The sequence below is a fragment of the Canis aureus genome, chromosome 9 (assembly GCF_053574225.1).
Source record: "Canis aureus isolate CA01 chromosome 9, VMU_Caureus_v.1.0, whole genome shotgun sequence".
NCBI lineage: Eukaryota > Metazoa > Chordata > Mammalia > Carnivora > Canidae > Canis > Canis aureus.
In genome coordinates this window covers 17286339-17301697 of record NC_135619.1, presented here as the reverse complement: position 1 = coordinate 17301697, position 15359 = coordinate 17286339, and the positions used below count along the sequence as shown (strand labels likewise).

Below are 15359 nucleotides of genomic sequence, written 5' to 3'. Positions count from 1 at the left end.
TTATTTTTATGTGGTTGAATTTTACATCACATTTCTTGTCAGAAACTACTGAAAACCCTTCATATGATAATGTTATCTACAACAAATTATCATGGTTACCTTAATAACAATTCATTTGATAAGAGTGTACTGACAATACTCTGATAGCAACACAAACTATTTTTAGCTGCCATCAGTGACTAGATAATTGTCTTCCTGTTTATATCAATTCCTGGTTGAATGCAAGTTGTGAATGTGGGATCTCTGGAAGCACCCATCAGATGGAAAATTGCCAACAAAGAACAAACCTCAGGAGAGAGAGCTTTAGGGAATTTTGAAATACCATGAAATAGATATGATAAGAGGAAATTCAAGATTTTTCTCAAGATTTACTGCATTTACTCATTGGTATTCTCCTGTATTTTTTCATTTCACTGTTTTCTATGGCTTTCTTTAGATCTCTAAATGGAAGTCCCTTTGCTTCTATAGAATATATCTTCAAGCAGACTGCTTGTCACGGGCTGGGACAAAGCAAGGAAAAGCTGGTCTTCTCATCTTTCTTTCCCCACCCAGGTGCCTCTTACTCATCCCTTCCTGCCTCCTGTAGGACTGCTGGACTATCAGATGCTTCATTCCCCACTATCGCTCACACTCCCATGTAATTCTCACCTAGGATTGTCAGATGTAGCAAATAAAAATACAGAGTGACCTGTTAAATGTGAATTTCAGATAGCTCATACTTTTAGTGTAAGTCTGTCCCTGCAATACTTGAGATATATTTTTACTTAAAAAAAAATGTTATTTATCTGGAATTCAAATTTAACTTGTAGTCCCGTTTTACCTGGAGACACTCCTCTCAACGCTGTGGGTTACCAGGGGCCCTAATAGCTGCCTGGTCCCTCTTATTGAGAACTCTATCTGCTTAGGTCCCAGCCTGAAAGAATACCTAAATCTAAGTTCATTTCATCATAGTTGTCTATGTTCCTGTACTCTGTCATTCCCACAAGGGCTCCCTTAGATGTTTTTCACTCTAAGAATTCCAAATTACTGAAGGATGGCCAAAATACCAGATCTGAACTTTGCCCTCAATTACCCTGATAATATTAATTTTTAGCAAATGAATATAAAACTCACCATGATGGACCAGAATTCAGGTGCCCACATAACACACTCTTTCCATTCCTGCTTTATTTTTTTTAAGATTTTATTTATTTATTCATGAGAGACACACAGAGAGAGGCAGAGACGTAGACAGAGGGAGAAGCAGGCTCCATGCAGGGCACCCGACGTGGGACTGGACCCGGGACTCGAGGATAACGCCCTGGGCCGAAGGCAGGCGCTAAACCACTGAACCACCCAGGGATGCCCCAGAGCACGACTTTTTATTTATTTATTTATTTATAAGATTTATTTATTTATTTATGATAGACATTGAGAGAGAGAGGCAGAGACCCTGGAGGAGGGAGAAGCAGGCTCCATGCGGGGAGTCCCGCGGGACTAGATCCGGGACTCCAGGGCCGCCCCCGGGCCAAAGGCAGGCGCCAAACCGCTGAGCCACCCAGGGATCCCCCTGAGTACGACTTTTAAAAGAATTCCTCTTCTCACTGTCTTGGACCTTGCTTGACAGGTAGTTTTTTTCTTCCACTCAGGTGATCAGAACACAAAAGGACAGTCTATGTGTTTGGGGCAAGCCGCCTTCCTTCAGAAGATCTCTGCATTCCCCAGGGTCCTGTGTCACTGTGATTTACCTAAGCAGCCCTAGATTTCCCCAACTCCTGGACAAAGAACAGATGTACTTCAATTCCTGTCAAGTAGAAATTGGTATTTTATTTAATTCTAATTTTTTAGTTATCTCTACACCCAATGTGGGGCTTGAACTCACAACCCTGAGATTTAGTCTCATGTTCTTCTGACTGAGCCAGCCAGTTGTCCCAGGGTTTTATGTATTTATGCATTTATTTGAGAGAAAGAGCATGAATGGAAGGGGCAGAGGAAGAGGAAGAGAGAATCTTCAAGCAGACTCCTTGATGCAGGGCTCCATTCCACCACCCAGGAGATCATGACCTGAGCCAAAACCAGGAGCCAGACGTTCAACTGACCAAGCCACCCAGGCACCCCTAAATAATTATCTTTTTGATGTTAACATTTTTGGATACATTGTTATAAATGCATCTATTTTAAAGTGTTTAGTGTGATAAATTTTGACTAATATACACATAAGTGTATAAGTTGGCATCACCCAAATCAATACATAGAACTTTCTATCACCCTCCAGAAAGTTCTCTTGTGCCCTTGCCTCAGGCACTACTATTGTGATTTTTATTATCATAGATTGACTTGGCCTATTCTTGAATATTAAATCATACAGTATGTACAAATAAGTAAAGAACATTAAGTATTGGAACATGAATATTTCCAGCTAAAATTAAGGTCCCGTGAGGTGTAAGTTGGCTGGAAGGCAGGTAAAACAGAGGCAAATATGAAAAGTTAATCACTTTGTTAAACTAAGTCAAACTTGATTAAATGGAAAAAAAATTGTATCCTTCAAAAAGCCCTCATATACTAAGGGATGGAATTAATAGTGTTCATAAAATATTGAATCAATCTGAATAAAGGCATTGTAGAATGAAGAACAAATGACCAGAGGCTAAAGAGAATGCACTGCTCCTTTCTCTTCAACCCAAATCATTGGGTGGTTAAGTAAAAGTAGCTAATAGCTTTTTTTTTAATTTTAAATTTTAAATTTATTTATTTATTATTTTTAGAGTAATTTTTTTAAAGATTTTATTTATTATTCATGAGAGACACAGAAAGAGAGGCAGAGACACAGGCAGAGGGAGGAGAAGCAGGCTCCATGCAAGGAGCCCGATGTGGGACTCAATCCCAGGAATCCAGGATCACATCCTGAGCCAAAGGCAGATGCTCAACCGCTGAGCCACCCAGGCATTCAGCTTTTTTTCTTGTTTTTTAAAGATTTTATCTATTTATTCATGAAAGACAGAGAGAGTGAGAGAGAGGCAGAGCCATAGGCAGAGGGAGAAGCAGGCTCCATGCAGGGAGCCTGATGTGAGACTCAATCCCAGAACTCCAGGATCACGCCCTGAACTGAAGACAGATGTTCAACTGCTGAACCACCCAGGCATCCTCTAAGAAGCTTCTGATATCTTGGCCCATTTATCAGAGGTCATTAAGTGATTTAGTGTGAGTGGGAGATAATCTTTACAGGATGAGAAGATACCGGAAATGGGAGAAGGCGTTTAGATACAACATGAGCGGCCTAGGCCTAGATGCATTGGTTCCACTATTGCAGGACCTGAAAGGTGAGGTCAGGAGTAGCAAAATGGATATCAGAGCACTTATTGCCCAAGTAAGTGGGATATCTGGCCCAACAGGAGAAACAGGCTTCATTCTACCTTGAGTTCCCCAACTCTGGGTAAGTCTCCGGAAACAAATGCAACTTGTTATGAAAAGATTTTATATTTTATTTAATTAAAAAAAAATCAATTTGTTGACATGCAAACCAACTGGACCAAACAGGACAAACTTGATCACACAGGAGCAATGTTCTAAACAAGCATTGACTGAAGAGCTCTGATGCCAACCAGAAGGGCCCCCAAACACAAGTTTGGCATGGGGCAGAGTAGAATCCTTATGTCTTTCGGTGAAGACAAAGCCATTTGGTTGGCACTTCATAGGAATATCTTTCCACCATGTCGTCATCATATGGTATGTGCCATGAGTCTCCAGTTGTTTGCACCACTGTGTCATAACTGGGAATATTCTGTTGAATTAAAAAGGGAACCAAACATTGAGAACACTAAGGGGTTACCTGGCCATTTCCCTTTCTTTTCTGACAACTTCTCAGTTTGCTTCAGGAGTATTCTCTTTGACTTAATGAATTTTCAAAGAGCAGCTAGCTCTGTGAAGATAAACCCTAGTATTAGGGGTTCCTTTTTTTTGGGGGGGGTTTCATTTTTAAGGTTAAACGCTCTCTATAGGAACATCACATTTATAGGCTATAGTATCCCTTTTCTTGCCTTTATCAGTGAGACAAAAATTTCATATATATATAAAAGTAGAGAAATAGTAAAATGAACTCCCAGCCACCCCCCCAGCTTCAACCATTATCAACACGTGGCTAATTTTGTTTCATCCATACCACCCCTCAAGATTATTGTGAAACAAATCTCAGACATTATATTACTTCTGTAATATTCAGTATGTACCCTTAATTTTTTTTTTTCATTTATTTATGATAGTCACACAGAGAGAGAGAGAGAGAGGCAGAGACATAGGCAGAGGGAGAAGCAGGCTCCATGCACCGGGAGCCTGATGTGGGATTCGATCCCGGGTCTCCAGGATCACGCCCTGGGCCAAAGGCAGGCACTAAACCGCTGTGCCACCCAGGGATCCCTAGTATGTACCCTTAAAAGATAAGGGTCTATTTTGTGAATATAAGTTCAATACTATTATTACACTTAAGAGTTAATAATTCCTTATCATGTCTACTGTTCATATTCTCCAATTGTTACATGTGCATGCATATATTTTACAGTTGATTTCTTTGAATAGGCATTGAAATTAGGTTGTTACATCATGACTGAATTATTTCTTAATTTTAATTAGACCTTTACTTCTCATCTCTGTTTTTCTTGTAATTTTTTGTTGTTGAGAAAACCAAGTCAGTTGTTCTGTATCATTTCCCAAAGTCTTGATTTTTCATACAGACTTGTTTTGTATGTTTTTTGACCATTGAGCCATATTTACTACTGGCTAATGTATTTTTCTATAATAACTCTCCTTTGGATTTTCTCCCTTTGCTTTCACACAAGAGACATTCCTTGTATTTGTAGGAATATAAACTGGAATCAAAGGAAAACTCAGTTGAGTCTGTGCTGCTGAAGTGGATTAACAGGAAAAAGGAATTCCTTAGCAGAGGTATTCATGGACCACAAGGGATAAGGAATTTTCAGCTATTGCAAATAAATAGGAAAATTAAAAAATATGTATGAGGAGTTATAATTGGTAACATAATTGAAGTCACAACTGATGACATCTCAGATGTTTTCAATGTATCAATTAATGTGGGGCTGGTCTATGAAAACTTTTGCCCTGGCTGACTTTCTGTTTCCAGGAACTGGCTAATTCCAAATACCAAACTGCAGCTGAGAAAAATAAAGCATTCAGAACCTTCAACTAATTGCAACATTCTTTTACTATGCCACATTTTTATTATATTCTGGATTCTGTTGACATTAAGTAGAGAACAAATAACATACCTGAAAGATTATTTTTGATCCTGGAAGCCTATTAAGAATTGCTAGCTGATGTCCCCGCTGCCACTTAAAGAAGAGGTGCTGGGTCTTGGCATTGTGTAGACAGGCCTTGTGGTCCCGCATCAGATCTTTGGTGATAAACTTGCAGTGGTTCCCCGAGTGCAGCGTGGCATAGAGAAGGAATGGATCGTCCTCTGAGCTGAGCCAGGCATAAGAAAGAATACAATCAAACATAACCCCAAGGAAGCAGAGTACAGAATTCTTTACCATGCTTTTTACTTCTTATTCTACTTTCTTTAGAGGTGCTCCGCATTCTTTTCTTTTCTTTCCCTTTTTTTTTTTTTTTAAAGATTTTATTTACTTACTTAAGAGACAGAAAGAGAGAACACCAGCTGGGGGAGGGGCAAAAGGAGAAGCAGCAGCAGACTCCCCACTGAGCAGGGAGCCCAATGCAGGAATTGATCCCAGGACCCTAAAATCATGACCCGAGCTGAAGGCAGACGTTTAACTGACTGAGCCACCCAGGCAGGCACCCTGATGCTCTGCATTCTTAACTGACATGATTTCAGTGATGCTTATAAACTAACCACCTCCAAGTCCTTTGCTAGTTGACAGCACTATCTAGAATACAGAATGAAAGCTAAAGGGAAGGGAATGCAAATATTCACCTTAGCTCAATTGGGCTCTTCCACTAAAATGGAGAATTCTAACAATTATCCTCTCTTCTCATTCAAAAGTTGGTCTCTGTGTGCCCCAGATGCTGTTCCTATTTGCCTTATCCACCACAGAGCACACCCTTCCCCCGCTTTCCTCACTCAAACTAAAAAAATGTTCATAATAGTAACAGGGCAGGATGACACTTGCTTGCAAGTTACCAAAAATAATGGGCTGCCCTCAAAGCTAAAATTGGTATCTCAAAGTAGCTTCTGGGAAGTCACCCAGATCAGCACCCGAAGGCATCTCCTGCTTTGAGAAGAGTCAGTGACTCAGAGTCTCCAATGGACCCTCAACTTCGGCACTTACCACTGGAGTACTGTGTGCTGTAAGAACAGTAGTAGCTGCCTTGACTCAGATTAGGACTTCAGCATGTGATAGGTCTTTTGCCTTGATCCAAATGACCCAAAGTAGGACATTTTAGTGTTTATTTATTTATTTATTTTTAAAAAATTTTTATTTACTTATGATAGTCACAGAGAGAGAGAGAGAGAGAGAGAGGCAGAGACACAGGCAGAGAGAGAAGCAGGCTCCATGCACTGGGAGCCCGACGTGGGATTCGATCCCGGGTCTCCAGGATCGCGCCCTGGGTCAAAGGCAGGTGCCAAACTGCTGCGCCACCCAGGGATCCCTAGTGTTTATTTTATTCTAAACTATTTGGAATGAAATGATAAATGACTGGAATCTGTCTGCCTTAAAAATCTCCAGGAAAGGGGATCCCTGGGTGGCTCAGCGGTTTAGTGCCTGCCTTTGGCCCAGGGCGCGATCCTGGGGTCCCGGGTTTGAGTCCCACGTCGGGCTCCTGGCGTGGAGCCTGCTTCTCTCTCCTCCTGTGTCTCTGCCTCTTTCTCTCTCTGTGTCTATCATAAATAAATAAATAAATCTTTAAAAAAAAATCTCCAGGAAAAAGAGAGAGGGAAAGAAAAAAAGAAAAAAACATAGGGGATTAAATGGAACAAGATTAGAAAAATGATGGTAATTGTTGGAGCTGGGTGACAGTTACATGGGGATTCACTATACTATTCTCTGTAATGTACGTCTGAAAAGACTTATTTGGCACGTTGGTGGAAAATAGAATTAATGTTAAAACTTAAGTATTCAAATCTGAAGCCATAGAAGGTCACTTTAATGGACGCAATAAGTACAAGTCTCAAACCAAGTATGAGACCAATTTCCAACAGGCTTTTTGGTTTTATTGCTGCATTTATCCAATTCTTCTACCTAAGAAATATAATAGTGATGATGAGAGCACTACATATATACTTTCTATGTACTTGGTGCCCTGATACATATAAAACTGTGGCAGGGCACCAAATACATAGAAAGCATATGTGCTATTCCTGACCACCAAATCCTACCCCTTCCCTTATCCTTTTTTACCTATTTATTCTGCTTTATTGTCTTTAGCCTTGATCACTGCCTAGAATTACATTACTTTTTAATTTGTTTACCTGTTTAAATCCCATGAAGGCAGGGACTTGGTGAACTGTTGTTTTCCAAGAACACAGAAGGTTTTCATCTTTATATAATATTTGCTTAATGATTTAGGTAGGACCTAAATGGCATGCATTCTGTGTACTCATCTCACTTCTGACTTTATCTTCATCCTACTTCTCCTTTCTCCTGATTTCATCTATTTAAATTTATCCTGTGTAGGAAATATATTTTTATAAGCTGCCTCAAATCTTTTTTTGGATTCATTACACAGGCACTTTAAAAATGGTGAATATAGGTAACTAACAAGCAGATGACTTGGGCCTAGTGTAATTCACCTAGAACTTTCAGTACTTACATGTTGTCAGCAAAAAAGCAGCTGGCTTGTTTTTGTACCATTTTCATCTCATCCTTTCTCCACCTGGAGTGCTGTGTTAGCATGTGCTTTCGGCCCAGGACCAGCAGTTCCAGATTCTGCTTGGCTAGTTGAGAGACCACATCCAAGAGCTAAAAACACAAAACCAGTGCCCAAGAAGGCCAAGGGAAGAATCTCAAGTAAGTGGAGTGATTCTTCCAGCTAGTAGATTCAATGGTAAAATACTCTTTCCTGGTAAGGGGTGAGAAAACATTCCTTAAAATAATTTTCCATCTTTGTAAGCCTGAAGAAAATGCTTCCTTATTACAAATTAAAGTCTAACTAATACCTGCCTACTGGTCAGGCTACTTTTCACTGGGTCTAGGGAGGGGTTCTCTAAGCCCAGACAAGATGAGTTGTTTTTAATGTCTATTTCACAGAGCACACTGGGATAGATACAGGAAGGTTCAAGGATGGGTTTTAGTCCCCAACCTGTTTCAACCAAAACAGCTCAGCTTTTATATACTTACATATCAGAACTCTGCATAAGTTTCCATTTGAATAAAGGGTTCTACTTCTTTTTTTTTAAATTTGTATATGGCTAGTCTATAAAGCGTCTTTTCAGCCAACTTTTCTGTGTCATGATTTTGTTAAGACTGCTACCTTTCACTGAAATCTTTTTTTCCACTCAAAGCTCTGTCAGTTTCTATTCTCTAGTCTCCTTTTCAGTGAATTTACTCCCATTTTCTCTACTTCCCACTCATCTTGTGTGCACATGACCACTTCTCAAAAGTCTGGATTTTTAGCAAATCTGGTACTTTGGTAAGCTTGCCTACATTCAACCTTTCATAAGAAGTCTATAGATTACTTTTGTTTACAATGTACTAAACTAAGTTATCAATGGATATTACTAAAAAAAGAAGTTAATGAAAAATTGTAAATTGTTATACAATATCAGAAATATAAAAGTTATTTATAATAATTGCTGAGCCTATGAAAATCATGCGTTAAAAGTCACGAAGAAATTAATTTTCTTGAGTCATGGTTGGAAAGGGCACTGATTTTATTTTATTTTATTTTATTTTATTTTTTATTTTTTTATTTATTTATGATAGTCACACAGAGAGAGAGAGAGAGGCAGAGACACAGGCAGAAGGAGAAGCAGGCTCCATGCACCGGGAACCCGACGTGGGATTCGATCCTGGGTCTCCAGGATCGCGCCCTGGGCCAAAGGCAGGCGCCAAACCGCTGCGCCACCCAGGGATCCCAAGGGCACTGATTTTAATCTAGCTTCTCTTCACTCATAATTTCTTCCCCTGTAGATTTTTAGAATATTATTTAAAATTCCTTAATCAATAAAACTTCATTCGTTTATTTGGTCAGTTGTCAAATATAGTTTTAGCACTGTTAGTATAATATCTATGTAGATTCTCTAACAATTTAAGAATAAATTTAGCAAGGGCCAAATTTTTAGTATTACTGCTTAATGCTTTGGATTTACATTGTCCATCCTACTCCATTACTAATCTTATTTTAGGAAATTGCAGATGGCTTTATTATCTCTAATTAGTAGTTCTAGAATTAAGACAGAATGGACACAACTTGCCCACTGAATGTGTGCTAATACTTAAGCAGAAAAGTATACCAAGACCAGTCAGTGTAAAGCCTCTAAACCCAAAGCTTAAAACTAGTAAAATATGATTCTTTCCTTCAAAGCTAGGGATAGTGGCTTCTGTGTTCATTCAACAGTTATTTCCCAGGTTTCTCTAATTATAAGGCACATGGTAGGTATCTCAACCTACAAAATTTTAAGATACTTGGTCTCTGGGGTACCTGGGTGGCTCAGTGGGTTAAACGGGCTCCCTGCTCAGCAGGGAGCCTGCTTCTCCCTTTCCCTCTGCCTACCCTGTTCTCTTTTTCTCTCCTATAAATAAAATCTCTCTCTCTTTAAAATCTTACCACCCAAAGACTGTTAACATGTATTTAACAGTGGTTTTATTCCGTACATTTTTATATAATCTTATAAGCTTATAAGCCATCATTTAATTTAATTTAATTTTTAATATTTTATTTATTTATTCATGAGAGACACAGAGAGAGAGGCAAAGACACAGGCAGAGGGAGAAGCAGGCTCCATGCATGGAGCCCAACGTGGGACTCGATCCCAGGTCTCCAGGATCACACCCTGGGGCTGAAGGCAGCACTAAACCACTGAGCCACCCAGGAAGCCCTGCCATCATTTTATTTATTTTTTTAAGCCATCATTTTAAAAGTTAAGGCTAGCAATCAAAAACAAACATCTACACTATAAGAAAGTTTGGCTCATCGATCCAAATACCTCAAAAGATACTCAGAGGTGCATCTCCTTCAGAAAGTACTTGTAACATTCTTTTCTTCCTTTTTCTTTCTATCTACTTACTTTATTATGTATTTTTAAAGATTTTATTTATTCGAGAGAGGGAAAGCATGAGCAGGGGGGAGGGACAAGCAGACTCCCTGCTGAGCACGAGGCAGGACCCAATGCATGGCTCAATTCCAGGACACTGAGATCATGACCTGAGCCCAAGTCAGACACTTAACTGCTTAGCAGATGGAGCCACCCAGGCACCTCTATAACGGTCCTTTCCTAAAGCTATGTTGAAATTACAGATTATTTTCAGTGAGCCCAATTACAAAATAGCAACTGGATTCTTGAAGATAAATTACAATTACTTTTAAAATTTTCCATATGAATTCCTACCGAATTAAAAGATGCCCCCCCTAATCAAACAAAAACATTTTTTGATATTGATTGCTTAAATTTCCATGCAACTGGCTTCCGTACATGGCTTAAAGAAAAATACAACTGAGTCTTCAGAGCTATACTCTGGTTTAGATAAATGGCCTTAAGTTTACTAATACCATGTTAAAAACAGGGGCCCAGAGAACAGAAAAGGATTAACTTGAACTGCTCTGGGGCACCATCTTGTGGCTTAGAGGTGTCGACTAGCAGCAGCTCTCTCTCTGAAACAATGCAAACAAAGAAGAATAAATGAAAGACACAGGAAAGAAAGAAGAGTATACAGAAAAAAGCACTGGCCTGAAACTATTGACAGTCTAGCTATGAGTCAACTTCCTTTGAGGTAAATTCCAAGGCTGGATCCAGTGGGCTAGGTCAGAGTCATAGGTATACTCAGAACAGTAAAGAAAAAGAAAATTTACATTAATTCTATATTAGAACAAAAATAAAAATGGGAGGGATTTCCACTTCTGGGAAGATGGGAGTAAATCTACATTTTCCTATCTCTGCCACTAAGTACAACTAAAACCCCCAGATATTATACAAAACAAACCCAGAAATACTTTGAAAGTTTGATGTTTCCAAAAATCAAACACGTTTAAGATATAAACTACAGTATAGGGACACCTGGCTGGCTCAGTCGTGGAACATGAGACTCTTGATCTTGAGGTTTTAAGTTTAAGCCCCATGTTGGTTGTGGATATTGCTTTAAAAAATATGGCATAAAAAAAAAAACAAAAAACAAAACAAAACAAAAATATGGCATAAAATGAAATTTATGCCTATTTTCCAAATAAAGAAAAAAAAATCAGAAATTAAGAAAAAGAAGACCATGAAAGGTAAAGAGAAAAAACCAGACTGGCTAGAGTACTGGGGGCATGAAGAATGACATGGCAGTGAGTTCCCTAGATTTCCATTTTGCCTCATATATCCTAGACTTGGAGCCAGAAACCCCAAAATGCCGATGGGTACAGACAAAAAGAGCCCACCAAAGGTCTATTTTCTCTAGCCAAAGGACCAGGAAGGAGACCATCTGGCAAGATAGAAAACTTGTACAATGATGACACCAGCAGATTGTGATATTGTGTGTGTGTGTGTGTGTGTGTGTGTATACACATACATAGGAAGGCAAGAAAAATTAAACAAAAACACAAAATAGAGATGATAAAAATCAAAAAATAAAATGGCACACATAAATCCTAACAGTTCAATAATAACATGAAATATAAAGGGTTTTTAATACCCCAATTAAAAGAAGCTGGCAGAGTGCATTAAAAAACATAATCCTTGGGATCCCTGGGTGGCGCAGGGGTTTGGCGCCTGCCTTTGGCCCAGGGCGCGATCCTGGAGACCCGGGATCGAATCCCACGTCAGGCTCCCGGTGCATGGAGCCTGCTTCTCCCTCTGCCTGTGTCTCTGCCTCTCTCTCTCTCTATATATATATGACTATCATAAATTAAAAAAATAAAACTAAATAAAAAACATAATCCAACTACATACTATCTAAAAGAAACTCATTTCAAATATAAAAATAGGGATCCCTGGGTGGCGCAGCGGTTTGGCGCCTGCCTTTGGCCCAGGGCGCGATCCTGGAGACCCGGGATCGAATCCCGCGTCGGGCTCCTGGTGCATGGAGCCTGCTTCTCCCTCTGCCTGTGTCTCTGCCTCTCTCTCTCTGTGACTATCATAAATAAATAAAAATTTTTAAAAAAATTTATAAAAAAAAAACAAATATAAAAATAGAAGCTGGTGGAAAGTTAAAGGGTAGAATAAGTTAAATCATGCAAACTATTCCTCAAAGGAAAGCCAGAGTGGCTACATTAATATCAAATAAAGTAGAAGTCAGAGCAAAGAAAATTACTACTAGACATGCAGACAGACATTATGTGATAAAAAGATCAATCTACCAAGAAGACATAGCAATTCTAAATGTGTGTGCACCAAACAACAGAGCTGCAAAATATGTGAAGCAAAAGCTGACAGAATGTAAAGCTGAAATAGGCAAATCTATAGTTATAGTTGGAGGCTTCAATACTCCTCTCTCAACAACTGGGAGAAGACCTAGACAGAAAACCAGCAAGTATATGGAAGAGCTCAAAACAACACTATCCATATTCATGGATTGGAAGACTCAAAATAGTAAAGAGGTCAATTCTTTCCAAATCCATATGTGGGTTTTAATGTAATTCCTACCAAAATCCCAGCAAGATTTTTTGATGGATATAGACAGGATTATTATAAACTTATATGGTAAGGCAAAAAAGAACAGCTAAAACAATTTTGAAAAAAAAAAAAGTGGGAAGAAGCAGTTTACCTCATCTTAAGCCTTATTATAGAGCTAAAGTAATTTAAATTCTGTGATACCGGTAGAGGGGTAGGCATATAGATCAATAGAACAATAGATGAGCCAGAAATAGACCCACACAAATATGCCAAGTACTGCTGAAACAATTGGACATCAATAAGTAAAAAATAAGTAAAAAATAAAACTCTATTTAAATCTCATATCTTTTTTTTTTTAATTTTTTAAAAATTTTTGCGCCACCCAGGGGTCCCTAAATCTCATATCTTATATAAAAAACTAAATCAAAATATACCATGGACTTAAATGTAAAACAAACTATAAAGTTAGAAAAAAAAACTGAGGAGAAAAATCTTCATGATAGAGAGCTACACAGAGTTCTCAGACTTGACATCTAAGACTGTATGCAGAAAACGAAACATTGATAAATTGGACTTCATCAGAATTAAAACTGTTTCCTTTATGAAAGGTCCTGTTAAAAAGATGAAAAAGACAAGTTATAGATTGGGAGAAAATACTTGCAACTACATATTCAACAAAGAAGTGGTATCTAGAACGCTCTTGCACTGTTGGTGGGAATGTGAACTGGTGCAGCCATTCTGGAAAACTGTGTGGAGGTTCCTCAAAGAGTTAAAAATAGATCTGCCCTATGACCCAGCAATTGCACTGCTGAGATTTACCCCAAAGACACAGATGCAGTGAAATGGCAGGACACCTGCACCCCAATGTTTATAGCAGCAATGTCCACAATAGCCAAACTGTGGAAGGAGCCTCGGTACCCATCGACAGATGAATGGATAAAGAAGATGTGGTCTATGTATACAATGGAATATTACTCAGCCATCAGAAAGGACGAATACCCACCATTTGCTTCGACGTGGATGGAACTGGAGGGTATTATGCTGAGTGTAGTAAGTCAATCAGAGAAACACAAACATTATATGGTTTCATTCATTCGGGGAATACAAAAAAATAGTGAAAGGGATTAAAGGGGAAAGGAGAGAAAATGAGTGGGAAATATCAGAGAGGGTGACAGAACATGAGAGACTCCTAACTCTGGAAAACAAACAAGGGGTGGTGAAAAGGGAGGTGGGGGGGGGGTTGGGGTGACTGGGTGATGGGCACTGAGGGGGGCACTGGACAGGATGAGCACTGGGTGTTATACTACTGTATGTTGGCAAATCAAACTCCAATAAAAAAATATACAAAAAAAGAGAAGTGGTATCTAGAACATATAAAGATCTCTCAAAACTCAAAACAGTTAAAAAATGTGCAAACAATCCAAATAAAACTTGAACAAAGTCCTTTTGGGGCACCTTTGGCTCAGTTGGTAGGACATGCGACTCTTGATCTCGGGATCAAGCCCCAAGCTGGGGGTAGAGTTTACTTAAAAATAAAACAAAACAAACCCCAAAGACCTTTCACCAAAGACATGGATGATATACAAGTATATGAAAAGATATCCTACATTATTAGCCATCAGGGAAATGCAAATTATAACTCAATGAGGTATCACCACACACCTATCAGAATGCCTAAAATAAAAAATAGTAATAACACCAAATGTTGGTGAGGATACGGAAAAACTGAATCACTCATATACCACTGGTAGGAATGTAAAATGGTACAGTCACTCTAGAAATGGTTTGGTAGATTCTTGTAAAACTAAACATGCAACTATTAATGTGACCAAGTTATTGTGTTTCTGGACATTTATCCCAGAGAAATGAAGACTTAGGTTCACACAGACACTTGTACACATGTTTAACTACTTATGTTTATTCTTAATAGCCAATATCTGGAAACAATCCAGATGTCCTTTAATAGGTGAATAGTTAAACAAACTGGTACATCTAGATCATGGAATATTAATTGACAATAAAAAGGAACAAAGTATTGATACTGCAACAACCTGGATTGATCTTCACAGAATTATGTTGTGTGAAAAAAGCCAAACAGGGTTATGTACTTGCGATTCCCCTTATATAACATTTCTGAAATGAGAAAATCCTAAAAATTGAGAATAGATTAGTGGCAACTGGAGGCTAAGTTGGAGGTGAGGTCAGGCAGGAAGTAGGTGTGGCTATAACAGGGCAACAGGAGGGATCCTTGTGGTGATGGAAATTTTTCTATCTTGACTCTATCAAGGTCAATATCCTGATTGTGATAATACAGTTTGGCAAGATACTACCATTGGAGGAAAGTGGGTAAAAGATACATGGGATCCCTGTGCATTATGTCTTATATCTGCATATGAATCTACGATGACCTCAAAATAAAAAGTAAACAAAAAAGCCAAAACAAAACAAAAAACAAAACCTCTAAGCCAAACAAGCTGGAGGTTCTAAGGACAAAGGGGTCTGTGACAAATATCCAATCCATGCTGGATGGTTAATATAAGATATAAAAGGCAATCTTCTCCTGAGACTATAAGCAGGAAATAGGTTTAGATGAGAAAGATGAAGAATTTTCTTGAGCTCAGGGCAGTCCTGACCATAAAAGCCACAATCCACTCTGGAC

General features: G+C 38.8%; 1 protein-coding gene and 1 long non-coding RNA gene across 6 annotated transcripts in view; one reads left to right on the top strand and one right to left on the bottom strand.

The window, feature by feature from the left end:
* The window catches only part of LOC144320451 (uncharacterized), a 78628-nt gene that overhangs the window by 13315 nt on the left and 49954 nt on the right, over positions 1-15359 (top strand). For 2 of the 4 annotated variants that reach the window (XR_013386023.1, XR_013386024.1), the window contains one exon: positions 1629-2619. The exons of 1 other annotated variant lie outside the window; for it this stretch is intronic. This is a non-coding gene — a long non-coding RNA (uncharacterized LOC144320451). Of the gene's footprint in view, positions 1-1628; positions 2620-15359 lie in introns of those variants that run through there. One more of the 4 variants, XR_013386025.1, reaches the window with a different exon arrangement.
* The window catches only part of PRORP (protein only RNase P catalytic subunit), a 123867-nt gene continuing 111945 nt past the window's right edge, over positions 3438-15359 (bottom strand). For both annotated transcript variants that reach the window (XM_077909015.1, XM_077909016.1), the window contains exons 6-8: positions 7762-7910; positions 5259-5454; positions 3438-3760 (exon numbers count right to left, since the gene is read on the bottom strand). In XM_077909015.1, the coding sequence (XP_077765141.1) occupies positions 3629-3760; positions 5259-5454; positions 7762-7910 (477 nt within the window). In that variant the 3' untranslated portion in view covers positions 3438-3628. The remainder of the gene's footprint in view (positions 3761-5258; positions 5455-7761; positions 7911-15359) is intronic.